This window comes from Pseudophryne corroboree, chromosome 10 (genome assembly GCF_028390025.1).
Source record: "Pseudophryne corroboree isolate aPseCor3 chromosome 10, aPseCor3.hap2, whole genome shotgun sequence".
NCBI lineage: Eukaryota > Metazoa > Chordata > Amphibia > Anura > Myobatrachidae > Pseudophryne > Pseudophryne corroboree.
In genome coordinates, this window is record NC_086453.1 from 8934205 (window position 1) to 8949854 (window position 15650).

A 15650-nucleotide genomic window follows, 5' to 3' on the forward strand; every position below is an offset into this window, starting at 1 on the left:
CATGTGTTTGCAGGGTGGGTGTCTGACGTCAAATCCGGCCCCAATCAGCCTGTTATGATTGCAGCGGCTGAGTAAGTTCTGGGCTGCGCAGAGACTGCACAAAACTTTTTTGTACCGCTCGGCTGCACATGCGATCGCACACTTACACAGCGAAAATACACTCCTCCTGTAGGCGGCGACTATCTGATCGCAGCACTCCAAAAATCGCCTGCTAGCGATCAGGTCTGAATTAGGCCCTTTGTGCCTCAAATGCAAACCTGGAAACAATTTAGGAGACATCATATACAGAGGAGAGAGTCGGGGTCAGGGCTCTATACGTAGGAGTGAAGACGTCACACTGTATGAGATATCTGGGCCAGGGGGATAGGTGAGGAATACCCTATGGTAAGTGGGCACTCCTGGGCTGGCCATCGCTGCCTGACCCCTGACAGCGAGCCCCGTCTGCGGCTCTGTCTACTGAGAGATGAACACGAAGCAGAATCGTGTCCTGGATTTTATCTGGATTTTCCGGTATTTTTAGCAGAGGGCTGTTGCTTAGCAACCTGGACCATTGCTCTGTAGGGGACTGCAAGGCGGAGGGTTACGTCAGAGATCAGACTTCTGCTTGGATACAGGATGATGCTGAGAGCTGTTCCAACTGTTCACCTGCAGCGCAACCCGGCGTGGCCTCTTCATTACTACATGGCGGCTCATATACTGCTGCATATAGTGACATAGGAGCCTCACAGGTGATCGGCCCAGTCTCTGAGGCCTGAGATGTGCAGCACAAGTCTTATAAACCATTTCCTGCCAACCCCACCAGTGCCAGTCCCACCAGTGCTAACCCTACCAGTGCCAGTCCCACCAGTGACTGTCCCACCAGTTCTAGTCCTACCAGTGCCACTCCCACCAGTGCTAGTCCTACCAGTGCCAGACCCACCAGTGCTAGCCCTACCATTGCCAGCTATACCAGTGCCTGTCCCACCAGTGATAGTCCTACTAGTGCCACTCCCACCAGTGCTAGTCCTACTAGTGCCATGCCAACCAGTGCCACTCCACCAGTGCTAGCCCTACCAGTGCCACTCCCACCAGTGCTAGTCCTACCAGTGCCAGTCCCACCAGTGACAGTCCTACCAGTTCTAGTCCTACCAGTGCCACTCCCACCAGTGCTAGCCCTACCAGTGCCAGCTATACCAGTGCTAGCCCTACCAGTGCCAGCTATACCAGTGCCTGTCCCACCAGTGATAGTCCTACCAGTGCCACTCCCACCAGTGCTAACCCTACCAGTGCCAGACCCACCAGTGCCAGACCCACCAGTGCTAACCCTACCAGTGCCAGTCCCACCAGTGACAGTCCTACCAGTGCCACTCCCACCAGTGCTAGTCCTAGCAGTGCCACTCCCACCAGTGCTAATCCTACCAGTTCCAGCTATACCAGTGCTAGCTATACCAGTGCCAGCTTTACCAGCAGACCCTCCAACATGACCCGCCCCACTAGGTACAAAATGCTCTGTTCCTGGAATTCCCTCTTAATGTATGATTGCCAGCACCTGTGTCGAACTAGTTAAATGATAAGAAAGGTGTTTCTTCACAGGTGATGGCAATAATAAATGAAGAGGGAAGTCCAGAAACAGAGCATTTTGTATCTAGTGGGGCGGGTCATGTTGGAGGGTATGTACCTGTGCCTGTCCCACCAGTGATAGTCCTACCAGTGCCAGTCCCACCAGTTCTAGTCCCACCAGTGCCACTCCCACCAGTGCTAGTCCTACTAGTGCCACTCCTACCAGTGATAGTCCTACCAGTGCCATGCCAACCAGTGTCAGCCCCAACAGTGCTAGTCCTACCAGTGCCAGTCCCATCAGTGCCACTCCACCAGTGCTAGCCCTACCAGTGCCACTCCCACCAGTGCTAGCCCTACCGATGCCAGTCCCACCAGTGCCAGTCCCACCAGTGCTAGTCCTACCAGTGCCAGTCCCACCAGTGCCAGTCCCACCAGTGCTAGCCCTACCAGTGCCAGTCCCACCAGTGCTCCTACCAGTGCCAGTCCCACCATTGCTAGCCTTACCAGTGCCAGTCCTACCAGTGCCAATCCTACCAGTGCTAGTCCTACCAGTGCCAGTTCCACCAGTGCTAGTCCTACCAGTGCCAGTCCCACCAGTGCTAGCCCCACCAGTGCCAGATATACCAGTGCTAGTCCTACCAGTGCCAGTCCCACCAGTGCTAGCTCTACCAGTGCCAGATATACCAGTGCCAGTCCCACCAGTGCTAGTCCTACTAGTGCCACTCCTACCAGTGATAGTCCTACCAGTGCCATGCCAACCAGTGTCAGCCCCAACAGTGCTAGTCCTACCAGTGCCAGTCCCACCAGTGCCACTCCATCAGTGCTAGCCCTACCAGTGCCACTCCCACCAGTGCTAGTCCTACCAGTGCCAGTCCCACCAGTGCCACTCCATCAGTGCTAGCCCTACCAGTGCCACTCCCACCAGTGCTAGTCCTACCAGTGCCAGTCCCACCAGTGCCAGTCCCACCAGTGCCAGTCCCACCAGTGCCAGTCCCACCAGTGCTAGCCCTACCAGTGCCAGTCCCACCAGTGCTCCTACCAGTGCCAGTCCCACCATTGCTAGCCCTACCAGTGCCAGTCCTACCAGTGCCAATCCTACCAGTGCTAGTCCTACCAGTGCCAGTTCCACCAGTGCTAGTCCTACCAGTGCCAGTCCCACCAGTGCTAGCCCCACCAGTGCCAGATATACCAGTGCCAGTCCCACCAGTGCTAGTCCTACCAGTGCCAGTCCCACCAGTGCTAGCTCTACCAGTGCCAGATATACCAGTGCCAGTCCCACCAGTGCTAGTCCTACTAGTGCCACTCCTACCAGTGATAGTCCTACCAGTGCCATGCCAACCAGTGTCAGCCCCAACAGTGCTAGTCCTACCAGTGCCAGTCCCACCAGTGCCACTCCATCAGTGCTAGCCCTACCAGTGCCACTCCCACCAGTGCTAGTCCTACCAGTGCCAGTCCCACCAGTGCCACTCCATCAGTGCTAGCCCTACCAGTGCCACTCCCACCAGTGCTAGTCCTACCAGTGCCAGTCCTACCAGTGCCAGTCCCACCAGTGCCAGTCCCACCAGTGCCAGTCCCACCAGTGCCAGTCCCACCAGTGCTAGCCCTACCAGTGCCAGTCCCACCAGTGCTCCTACCAGTGCCAGTCCCACCATTGCTAGCCCTACCAGTGCCAGTCCTACCAGTGCCAATCCTACCAGTGCTAGTCCTACCAGTGCCAGTTCCACCAGTGCTAGTCCTACCAGTGCCAGTCCCACCAGTGCTAGCCCCACCAGTGCCAGATATACCAGTGCCAGTCCCACCAGTGCTAGTCCTACCAGTGCCAGTCCCACCAGTGCTAGCTCTACCAGTGCCAGATATACCAGTGCCAGTCCCACCAGTGCTAGTCCTACTAGTGCCACTCCTACCAGTGATAGTCCTACCAGTGCCATGCCAACCAGTGTCAGCCCCAACAGTGCTAGTCCTACCAGTGCCAGTCCCACCAGTGCCACTCCATCAGTGCTAGCCCTACCAGTGCCACTCCCACCAGTGCTAGTCTTACCAGTGCCAGTCCTACCAGTGCCAGTCCCACCAGTGCCAGTCCCACCAGTGCTAGTCCTACCAGTGCCAGTCCCACCAGTGCCAGTACCACCAGTGCTAGCCCTACCAGTGCCAGTCCCACCAGTGCTCCTACCAGTGCCAGTCCCACCATTGCTAGCCCTACCAGTGCCAGTCCTACCAGTGCCAATCCTACCAGTGCTAGTCCTACCAGTGCCAGTTCCACCAGTGCTAGTCCTACCAGTGCCAGTCCCACCAGTGCTAGCCCCACCAGTGCCAGATATACCAGTGCCAGTCCCACCAGTGCTAGCCCTACCAGTGCCAGTCCCACCAGTGCTAGCTCTACCAGTGCCAGATATACCAGTGCCAGTCCCACCAGTGCTAGTCCTACTAGTGCCACTCCTACCAGTGATAGTCCTACCAGTGCCATGCCAACCAGTGTCAGCCCCAACAGTGCTAGTCCTACCAGTGCCAGTCCCACCAGTGCCACTCCATCAGTGCTAGCCCTACCAGTGCCACTCCCACCAGTGCTAGTCTTACCAGTGCCAGTCCTACCAGTGCCAGTCCCACCAGTGCCAGTCCCACCAGTGCTAGTCCTACCAGTGCCAGTCCCACCAGTGCCAGTCCCACCAGTGCTAGCCCTACCAGTGCCAGTCCCACCAGTGCTCCTACCAGTGCCAGTCCCACCATTGCTAGCCCTACCAGTGCCAGTCCTACCAGTGCCAATCCTACCAGTGCTAGTCCTACCAGTGCCAGTTCCACCAGTGCTAGTCCTACCAGTGCCAGTCCCACCAGTGCTAGCCCCACCAGTGCCAGATATACCAGTGCCAGTCCCACCAGTGCTAGTCCTACCAGTGCCAGTCCCACCAGTGCTAGCTTTACCAGTGCCAGATATACCAGTGCCAGTCCCACCAGTGCTAGTCCTACTAGTGCCACTCCTACCAGTGATAGTCCTACCAGTGCCATGCCAACCAGTGTCAGCCCCAACAGTGCTAGTCCTACCAGTGCCAGTCCCACCAGTGCCACTCCATCAGTGCTAGCCCTACCAGTGCCACTCCCACCAGTGCTAGTCCTACCAGTGCCAGTCCTACCAGTGCCAGTCCTACCAGTGCCAGTCCCACCAGTGCTAGTCCTACCAGTGCCAGTCCCACCAGTGCCAGTCCCACCAGTGCTAGCCCTACCAGTGCCAGTCCCTCCAGTGCTCCTACCAGTGCCAGTCCCACCATTGCTAGCCCTACCAGTGCCAATCCTACCAGTGCTAGTCCTACCAGTGCCAGTTCCACCAGTGCTAGTCCTACCAGTGCCAGTCCCACCAGTGCTAGCCCCACCAGTGCCAGATATACCAGTGCCAGTCCCACCAGTGCTAGTCCTACCAGTGCCAGTCCCACCAGTGCTAGCTCTACCAGTGCCAGATATACCAGTGCCAGTCCCACCAGTGCTAGTCCTACTAGTGCCACTCCTACCAGTGATAGTCCTACCAGTGCCATGCCAACCAGTGTCAGCCCCAACAGTGCTAGTCCTACCAGTGCCAGTCCCACCAGTGCCACTCCATCAGTGCTAGCCCTACCAGTGCCACTCCCACCAGTGCTAGTCTTACCAGTGCCAGTCCTACCAGTGCCAGTCCCACCAGTGCCAGTCCCACCAGTGCTAGTCCTACCAGTGCCAGTCCCACCAGTGCCAGTCCCACCAGTGCTAGCCCTACCAGTGCCAGTCCCACCAGTGCTCCTACCAGTGCCAGTCCCACCATTGCTAGCCCTACCAGTGCCAGTCCCACCAGTGCTAGTCCCACTAGTGCCACTCCTACCAGTGATAGTCCTACCAGTGCCATGCCAACCAGTGTCAGCCCCAACAGTGCTAGTCCTACCAGTGCCAGTCCCACCAGTGCCACTCCATCAGTGCTAGCCCTACCAGTGCCACTCCCACCAGTGCTAGTCCTACCAGTGCCAGTCCTACCAGTGCCAGTCCTACCAGTGCCAGTCCCACCAGTGCTAGTCCTACCAGTGCCAGTCCCACCAGTGCCAGTCCCACCAGTGCTAGTCCTACCAGTGCCAGTCCCACCAGTGCCAGTCCCACCAGTGCTAGTCCTACCAGTGCCAGTCCCACCAGTGCTAGCCCTACCAGTGCCAGTCCCACCAGTGCTAGCCCTACCAGTGCCAGTCCCACCAGAGCTCCTACCAGTGCCAGTCCCACCAGTGCCACTCCCACCAGTGCTAGTCCTACCAGTGCCGTTCCCACCAGTTCTAGCCCTACCAGTGCCACTCCCACCAGTGCTAGACCTACCAGTGATACTCCCACTAGTGCCTGTCCCACCAGTGCCAATCGCACCAGTGCTAGTCCTACCAGTGCCAGTCCCACCAGTGCTAGTCATACCAGTGCCAGTCCCACCAGTTCTAGCCCTATCAGTGCCAGTCCCACCAGTGCCAGTCCCACCAGTGCTAGCCCTACCAGTGCTACTCCCACCAGTGCCAGTCCTACCAGTGCTAGTCCTACCAGTGCCACTCCCACCAGTGCTAGTCCTACCAGTGCCAGACCTGCCAGCATAAATCCCAGCAGTGCCACTACTATTGTGGTCAATCCCACCACTGCCAGTTCCTCCAGCACCAATCACACTATGTGCTGGTCATACCAGTACTACTCTCACCAGTGCCAGTCCTGCATTGGCCAAACACACCAGTACCTGTATCACCAGTGCCAATCCCACTAGTTCCAGTACACCTGTGTTATCCCACCAGTCCCCGCCTGGCCAGTGCCACACTCACTCCTTCTTCCTGGAGAGCAGCAGGCAGTCATTGAACAGATGCAGGTAGACCGGCTTGGGGCTGAGCTTGAAGCGGGAGCCGGCAGCATTGGGAATCTGCATGTCCAGTTCCACCAGTTCCCCGTGTTTCACCAGCCAGCGAGACTGGGAGATCAGAGGGAAGATCTGCAGGAGAGAGAGACACAGTCAGTGGGGGCTTCTGCCGGGTGTCTGATACAGACCCCCACCCGGAGCACTAACCCGTCCTCACCTTACTTTCAAAGTGAATCTTCTTATTGAGGTGAATGAGCTCCTCTGTCCTTTTCATGGACTGTACGCTGGCATTGCACTCCTTCACCAGCTGTGCGAGAAGAGACGGCCGTTACATTCACCATGGAGACCCCATAGGCCCACGTCTATATAATGCTGCTTGCCTGCTACTAGCTGTGTACTGCGCAGGAAAATGGCCGTCATTCCAGAAATACTTAATGATGGTAATAAAAGGGCACTGACAGTTTATACCAGAGTATTTCCTCTAAGGATATCTCCGCTCACATTGGGTGAGATTATGGGCAGTACAGATATTGTAATGGTAAGCACAGGCGGGCGCAGGAGCTGAGACGGGGTGCTACAACGGGTCCTCACCCTCCGCCGGGTCATGGACTACCTCCACCCTTTGCTCCAGGACATAAACTACTACCCTCTGGAGGGGGTGGGTGGGCGGGTGGGGAGAAGGGAGAAGTCCTTAACATGGCGGAGAGGGAAGTTCCACAGCGGCACCCCTATAATGGTTAGCATTACTGCCCCACAGCACTGAGGTCATAGGTTCAATTCCCACCATGGCCCAAACTGTGTGGAGTTTGTATGTTCCCCCCGTACTTGCGTGGGTTTCCTCCGGGTACTCCGGTTTCCTCCCACAATCCAAAAATATACTGGTAGGTTAACTGGCTCCTGACATAAAATGAACCCTAGTGTGTATAGGTGTTCAGGGCATACTTATTTAGTTTTACTGGAACAAATGCTTAGACGAGTATGGGGGACTTTACCAAGGCCATACTATGGATTACATGTATACATATGAGGTGAATAAATGTACAATGGGGGTAATTCCAAGTTGATCGCAGCAGGAATTTTGTTAGCAGTTGGGCAAAACCATGGCCCTCATTCCGAGTTGTTCGCTCGCTAGCTGCTTTTAGCAGCATTGCACACGCTAAGCCGCCGCCCTCTGGGAGTGAATCTTAGCTTAGCAGAATTGCGAACGAAAGATTCGCAAAATTGCAAATAGAAATTTCTTAGCAGTTTCTGAGTAGCTCGACACTTACTCCTACACTGCGATCAGTTCAGTCAGTTTCGTTCCTGGTTTAACGTCGCAAACACACCCAGCGTTCGCCCAGGCACTCCCCCGTTTCTCCAGCCACTCCCGCGTTTTTCCCAGAAATGGCAGCGTTTTTTCACACACACCCATAAAACGGCCAGTTTCCGCCCAGAAACACCCACTTCCTGTCAATCACATTACGATCACCAGAACGAAGAAAAATCCTCGTAATGCCGTGAGTAAAATACCTAACTTTTGAGTAAAATAACTAAGCGCGTGCGCTCTGCGAACATTGCGCATGCGCAGTAAGCGACTACTCGCAATATAGCGAAATTCGGCAACGAGCGAACAACTCGGAATGAGGGCCCATATGCACTGCAGGTGGGGCAGATGTAACATGTGAAGAGAGAGGTAGATTTGGGTGGGTTATTTTGTTTCTGTGCAGGGTAAATACTGGCTGCTTTATTTTTACACTGCAATTTAGATTTCAGTTTGAACACACTCCACCCAAATCTAACTCTCTCTGCACATGTTACATCTGCCCCACATGCACTGCACATGGTTTTGCCCAACTGCTAATAAAGTTCCTGCTGCGATCAACTCAGAATTACCCCCAATGAGAAGTCTTGTTACGTTATTCAACACCGCTCGTAAAACTGCCTAAAACTAAAATAATATCATAAAAAGAAATTGCCCAAAAACGTCTCCTACAAACAAGGAATTTGGACATTTACTAATATCCGCTGTGCGGCTTGTTACATTATTAGGAGCAGTGGCGTAACTACTGCCCCCGCAGTCCTCGCGGTGGCTTGGGGGCGAGGGGCTGCGGGGGCGCCACTGATTTAGAACAGATTGACATGCGGACGAGCGTCCGCATGTCAATCTGCGATCTCCTCTCCCTCCCTGCGGTGCCTGCTCCCCCCCCCCCTATGTGTTGGAGGGACACGAGCGCATCGCGCGTCTCTCCTGTGTCCCTCCTGGCTCTCCCCCGGCTGGTCTAAGGAAGCATGTGCCGTTCGTGAGCTCTGATTGGCTCACGAACGGCACTTCCATTATTAGACCAGCCGGGGGAGAGCCAGGAGGGACACAGGAGAGACGCGCGATGCTCTCGTGTCCCTCCAACACATAGGGGGGGGGCCGGGGGAGCAGGCACTGGGGCATATACCCGGCACTGGGGACATATACCTGGCACTGGGGGGGCAGATCTGGCACTGGGGACATATACCCGGCACTGAGGGCATGTACCTGGCACTGGGGGCATATACCTGGCACTGGGGGGGGCATATACCCGGCACTGGGGGCATGTACCTGGCACTGGGGGCATATACCTGGCACTGGGGGGGGCATATACCCGGCACTGGAGGCATATACCTGGCACTGGGGGGGAAGCAGGCACTGGGGGGGAATATCTGGCACTGGGGGCATGTACCTGGCACTGGGGGCATATAACCGGCACTGGGGGGGCATATCTGGGGGGGAAGCAGGCACTGGGGGGGCATATACCTGGCACTGGGGGGGAATATCTGGCACTGGGGGGCATATACCTGGCACTGGGGGGGCATATACCTGGCACTGGGGGAATATACCTGGCACTGGGGGGGCATATACCCGGCACTGGGGGCATATACCCGGCACTGGGGGCATATACCTGGCACTGGGGGGGAAGCAGGCACTGGGGGGGAATATCTGGCACTGGGGGCATGTACCTGGCACTGGGGGCATATAACCGGCACTGGGGGGGCATATACCCGGCACTGGGGGCATATACCTGGCACTGGGGGGGCATATACCCGGCACTGGGGGCATATACCTGGCACTGGGGGGGAAGCAGGCACTGGGGGGGCATATACCTGGCACTGGGGGGGAATATCTGGCACTGGGGGGCATATACCTGGCACTGGGGGGGCATATACCTGGCACTGGGGGAATATACCTGGCACTGGGGGGGCATATACCCGGCACTGGGGGCATATACCCGGCACTGGGGGCATATACCTGGCACTGGGGGGGAAGCAGGCACTGTGGGGGAATATACCTGGCACTGGGTGCATATACCTGGCACTGTGGGGGAATATTTGGCACTGGGTGCATATACCTGGCACTGTGGGGGAATATCTGGCACTGGGTGCATATACCTGGCACTGTGGGGGAATATCTGGCACTAGGTGCATATACCTGGCACTGTGGGGGAATATCTGCACTGGGAGCATATGTGGCACTGGGAGCACGGCCCTAGCAACAAGCACTACCCCCTAGCAACGAGCATGACACCCAGTGCATGAAACCCCTGGCAACGAGCATGACATCCTGGCACCGTGCATGGAACCAAGAGCATGAAACCCCTGGCAACGAGCAGGTAATTTAAAAGTAATTGGAAGCCTTACTGTAGAACTTAATGTGTAATGGGCATTACGGTGTGTGGCATAATGTATCACGGACATTGCAGTGTGTAGCATAATGTATAACGGGCATTGCGATTCCTGTCATAATGTGTCACAGGCATTACGGTGTGTGGCATAATGTGTCGGGGGCATTATGGTGTGTGGCATAATGTGTCGGGGGCATTACGGTGTGTGGCATAATGTGTAGGGGGCATTACGGTGTGTGCATATTGTGTCATGTGCATTATTGTCAGTGATCGCAAAAACGCGCTATGGCGCGTATTTTACCCAGAAACAGCCGCCCGGGACTCACATTTAGAAGATGAGCGGGTCCCACAGGACGCGCTCATTTGAATATGTGTTTGCATGTGTTAAGCCTGTCAGCGGAATGCAGGAGGTGACTGGCTGTTTCCTCGGCCAATCACCTCCTGTAGTCTCCATCCAATCACAGCCTGCAGCATCTCCCGCTTTGAATCCTGCTCCCCGCCAGCACATGAATCTGTGCTGCAGGGCTGACAGACTGGCCCCGCTCATCCGGCTCCACTGCCGCTCTGCCGCCAGCACCCTCCTCTGCGACTGGGAGTACAGCTCCGGATCTGCCCGCCGCCACCCCCCTACCCGGGACCCGCTCAACGCCCCACCGAGACCCGACAACTACCTTCCAGCAGGAGCCGGCCGGGCTGCGCAGCTCCCGCTGTAGGTAATCAGTAGACAGTGCTGCATCGCCCCACTTCACCTGGAGTAGCTGGTGCAGATGCGGGATGTCCGGGGGCTGCAAGCTCCGTGTGTGCAATGTGAGGCCGCTCAGAGTGTCAGGGCCTCACTGACACCATTTTTCTGACAGCACAGTGCAGTGAGTGCACTGGCACAAGTAGCCAGCCGGCGCCGCAGCATGAAGGAGCTATCTGTGAAATCGCAAGCAGAGGCTGGCAAGAAGGAGCTCCTCCGATCGCTTCCCCTGACGGGCTGGCCACTGCTAAATATACCAGTAATCAGTACAACTGTGCAGTGACACTGACTTTCCCATTGCACCTGGGGCTCCACTACTTTGACACAGTTGGAACTGATTATCGGTATATTTAGCAGTGGCCAGCCCGTCAGGGGAAGCGATTGGACGAGCTCCTTCTTGCCAGAGAACAGCCTCTGCTTGCGATTTCACATAGAGCTCCTCCAGGCTGCGGCTACTACAGGCGCAGGCTGGCTACTTGTGCCAGTGCACTCACTGCACTGTGCTGTCAGAAAAAATGGTGAGTGTCAGTGAGTTGCTGCTGGGGGCGGAACCACTTGTGTCAAACGGCCCCTTCGTGCAACTGGAGGTGATAAGTGAGTGGTTACTGCAATGTGCCTCAGTGCTGTACCAGGCGCATTGTGTATAATAACGTGTTCTACCAGGCGCATTGTGTATAATAACGTGTTCTACCTGGCGCAATGTGTATAATAACGTGTTCTACCTGGCGCAATGTGTATGATAACGTGCTCTACCTGGCGCAATGTGTATGATAACGTGTTCTACCTGGCGCAATGTGTATGATAACGTGTTCTACCTGGCGCAATGTGTATGATAACGTGTTCTACCTGGCGCAATGTGTATGATAACGTGCTCTACCTGGTGCAATGTGTATAATAACGTACTCTACCAGGCGCAATGTGTATGATAACGTGCTCTACCTGGCGCAATGTGTATGATAACGTGTTCTACCTGGCGCAATGTGTATGATAACGTGTTCTACCTGGTGCAATGTGTATAATAACGTGTTCTACCAGGCGCATTGTGTATAATAACGTGTTCTACCTAGTGCAATGTGTATAATAACGTGTTCTACCTGGCGCAATGTGTATGATAACGTGTTCTACCTGGCGCAATGTGTATGATAACGTGCTCTACCTGGTGCAATGTGTATTATAACGTGTTCTACCTGGCGCAATGTGTATAATAACGTGTTCTACCTGGCGCAATGTGTATGATAACGTGTTCTACCTGGCGCAATGTGTATGATAACGTGTTCTACCTGGTGCAATGTGTATTATAACGTGTTCTACCTGGCGCATTGTGTATAATAACGTGTTCTACCTGACGCAATGTGTATGATAACATGCTCTACCTGGCGCAATGTGTATGATAACGTGCTCTACCTGGCGCAGTGTGTATAACGTGTTCTACCTAGCGGCAATGTGTATGATAACTTGCTCTACCTGATGCAATGTGTATGATAACATGCTCTACCTGATGCAATGTGTATGATAACGTGTTCTACCTGGCGCAGTGTGTATAACGTGTTCTACCTGGCGCACTGTGTATGATAACTTGCTCTACCTAGCGGCAATGTGTATAATAACGTGCTCTACCTGGTGCAAAGTGTATGACGTGCTGTACCTGGTGCAAAGTGTATGACGTGCTCTACCTGGTGCAATGTGTATGATAACGTGTTCTACCTGGCGCATTGTGTATAATAACGTGTTCTACCTGACGCAATGTGTATGATAACGTGCTCTACCAGGCGCATTGTGTATAATAACGTGTTCTACCTGATGCAATGTGTATGATAACTTGCTCTACCTAGCGGCAATGTGTATGATAACATGCTCTACCTGATGCAATGTGTATGATAACGTGCTCTACCTGGCGCAGTGTGTATAACGTGTTCTACCTGGCGCACTGTGTATGATAACGTGTTCTACCTAGCGGCAATGTGTATGATAACATGCTCTACCTGGCGCAATGTGTATGATAACGTGCTCTACCTGGCGCAGTGTGTATAACGTGTTCTACCTGGCGCACTGTGTATGATAACGTGCTCTACCTGATGCAATGTGTATGATAACGTGCTCTACCTGATGCAATGTGTATGATAACTTGCTCTACCTGATGCAATGTGTATGATAACGTGCTCTACCTGATGCAATGTGTATGATAACTTGCTCTACCTGGCGCAATGTGTATGATAACGTGCTCTACCTGGCGCAATGTGTATGATAACGTGCTCTACCTGGCGCAATGTGTATGATAACGTGCTCTACCTGGCGCAGTGTGTATAACTTGCTCTACCTGGCGCAATGTGTATGATAACGTGCTCTACCTGGCGCAGTGTGTATAACGTGTTCTACCTGGCGCACTGTGTATGATAACGTGTTCTACCTAGCGGCAATGTGTATGATAACATGCTCTACCTGATGCAATGTGTATGATAACGTGCTCTACCTGGCGCAGTGTGTATAACGTGTTCTACCTGGCGCACTGTGTATGATAACGTGCTCTACCTGATGCAATGTGTATGATAACGTGCTCTACCTAGCGGCAATGTGTATGATAACGTGCTCTACCTGGCGCAATGTGTATGATAACGTGCTCTACCTGACGCAATGTGTATGATAACGTGTTCTACCTGGCGCAGTGTGTATGATAACGTGTTCTACCTGGCGCAATGTGTATGATAACGTGTTCTACCTGGCGCAATGTGTATGATAACGTGCTCTACCAGGCGCAATGTGTATGATAACGTGCTCTACCTGACGCAATGTGTATGATAACGTGTTCTACCTGGCGCAGTGTGTATGATAACGTGTTCTACCTGGCGCAATGTGTATGATAACGTGCTCTACCAGGCGCAATGTGTATGATAACGTGCTCTACCTGACGTAGTGTGTATGATAACGTGTTCTACCTGGCGCAATGTGTATGATAACGTGTTCTACCTGGCGCAATGTGTATGATAACGTGTTCTACCTGGCGCAATGTGTATGATAACGTGCTCTACCAGGCGCAATGTGTATGATAACGTGCTCTACCAGGCGCAATGTGTATGATAACGTGCTCTACCTGACGCAATGTGTATGATAACGTGTTCTACCTGGCGCAATGTGTATGATAACGTGTTCTACCTGGCGCAATGTGTATGATAACGTGCTCTACCAGGCGCAATGTGTATGATAACGTGCTCTACCTGACGCAGTGTGTATGATAACGTGTTCTACCTGGCGCAATGTGTATGATAACGTGTTCTACCTGGCGCAATGTGTATGATAATGTGCTCTACCAGGCGCATTGTGTATAATAACGTGTTCTATCTGGTGCAATGTGGCTGATAACGTGCTCTACCAGGCGCATTGTGTATAATAACGTATTCTACCTGGCGCAATGTGTATGATAACGTGCTCTACCTGACGCAATGTGTATGATAACGTGTTCTACCTGGCGCAGTGTGTATGATAACATGCTCTACCTGGCGCACTGTGTATGATAACGTGCTCTACCTAGCGGCAATGTGTATGATAACGTGCTCTACCTGATGCAATGTGTATGATAACGTGTTCTACCTGGCGCAATGTGTATGATAACGTGTTCTACCTGGCGCAATGTGTATGATAACGTGCTCTACCTGGCGCACTGTGTATGATAACGTGCTCTACCTAGCGGCAATGTGTATGATAACGTGCTCTACCTGATGCAATGTGTATGATAACGTGTTCTACCTGGCGCAGTGTGTATAACGTGTTCTACCTGGCGCACTGTGTATGATAACGTGCTCTACCTAGCGGCAATGTGTATGATAACGTGCTCTACCTGATGCAATGTGTATGATAACGTGCTCTACCTAGCGGCAATGTGTATGATAACGTGCTCTACCTGACGCAATGTGTATGATAACGTGTTCTACCTGGCGCAATGTGGCTGATAACGTGCTCTACCAGGCGCATTGTGTATAATAACGTGCTCTACCTGATGCAATGTGTATGATAACGTGCTCTACCTAGCGGCAATGTGTATGATAACGTGCTCTACCTGGCGCAGTGTGTATAACGTGTTCTACCTGGCGCACTGTGTATGATAACTTGCTCTACCTAGCGGCAATGTGTATGATAACGTGCTCTACCTGATGCAATGTGTATGATAACATGCTCTACCTGGTGCAAAGTGTATGACGTGCTGTACCTGGTGCAAAGTGTATGACGTGCTCTACCTGGTGCAAAGTGTATGACGTGCTGTACCTGGTGCAAAGTGTATGACATGCTGTACCTGGTGCAAAGTGTATGACGTGCTGTACCTGGTGCAAAGTGTATGACGTGCTGTACCTGGTGCAAAGTGTATGACATGCTGTACCTGGAGCAAAGTGTATGACGTGATCTACCTGGTGCAAAGTGTATGACATGCTGTACCTGGTGCAAAGTGTATGACGTGCTGTACCTGGTGCAAAGTGTATGACGTGCTGTACCTGGAGCAAAGTGTATGACGTGATCTACCTGGATCAGTGTGCATAGGAGGTTCTACCTGGTGCAATGTGTATAAGCGCCACTACTGTGTGGTGTAATGTGAATTGACACTATTATGTGGTCACGCCCCTTCCCTATGAAGCCACGCCCCTGAAATTTTGCGGCGCGCCTACGGCGCGCACTACCTGTTCTTTATGGTCTAAGTGGTCTAACACCAATTCACTTTCTGCCTAAGGGCACCAAAATGTCTAGTTACAGCTCTGGTGCAGGGTGTCCTGCATGCTACACAGCCCAGCAGCATTGTCACCCCATCCCCCCCATCTTGCAACACTTTTGTAGTGTCCAAACAAGATTAAAATTAATAAGAACCTTCATTCCGATGGGACCCAGAAAACGACCGGTAGGACCCCAATTTTTAAAAGTGAAGGGTCCCTGG

General features: G+C 53.4%; 1 protein-coding gene across 1 annotated transcript in view; it reads right to left on the minus strand.

Annotated features, from left to right (window-relative positions):
- Positions 1-15650, minus strand: part of ARHGEF19 (Rho guanine nucleotide exchange factor 19) — a 127354-nt gene that overhangs the window by 12592 nt on the left and 99112 nt on the right. Inside the window, exons 11-12 of the mRNA XM_063942088.1 lie at positions 6582-6671; positions 6333-6496 (exon numbers count right to left, since the gene is read on the minus strand). Coding sequence (XP_063798158.1) covers positions 6333-6496; positions 6582-6671 — 254 coding nt within the window. The remainder of the gene's footprint in view (positions 1-6332; positions 6497-6581; positions 6672-15650) is intronic.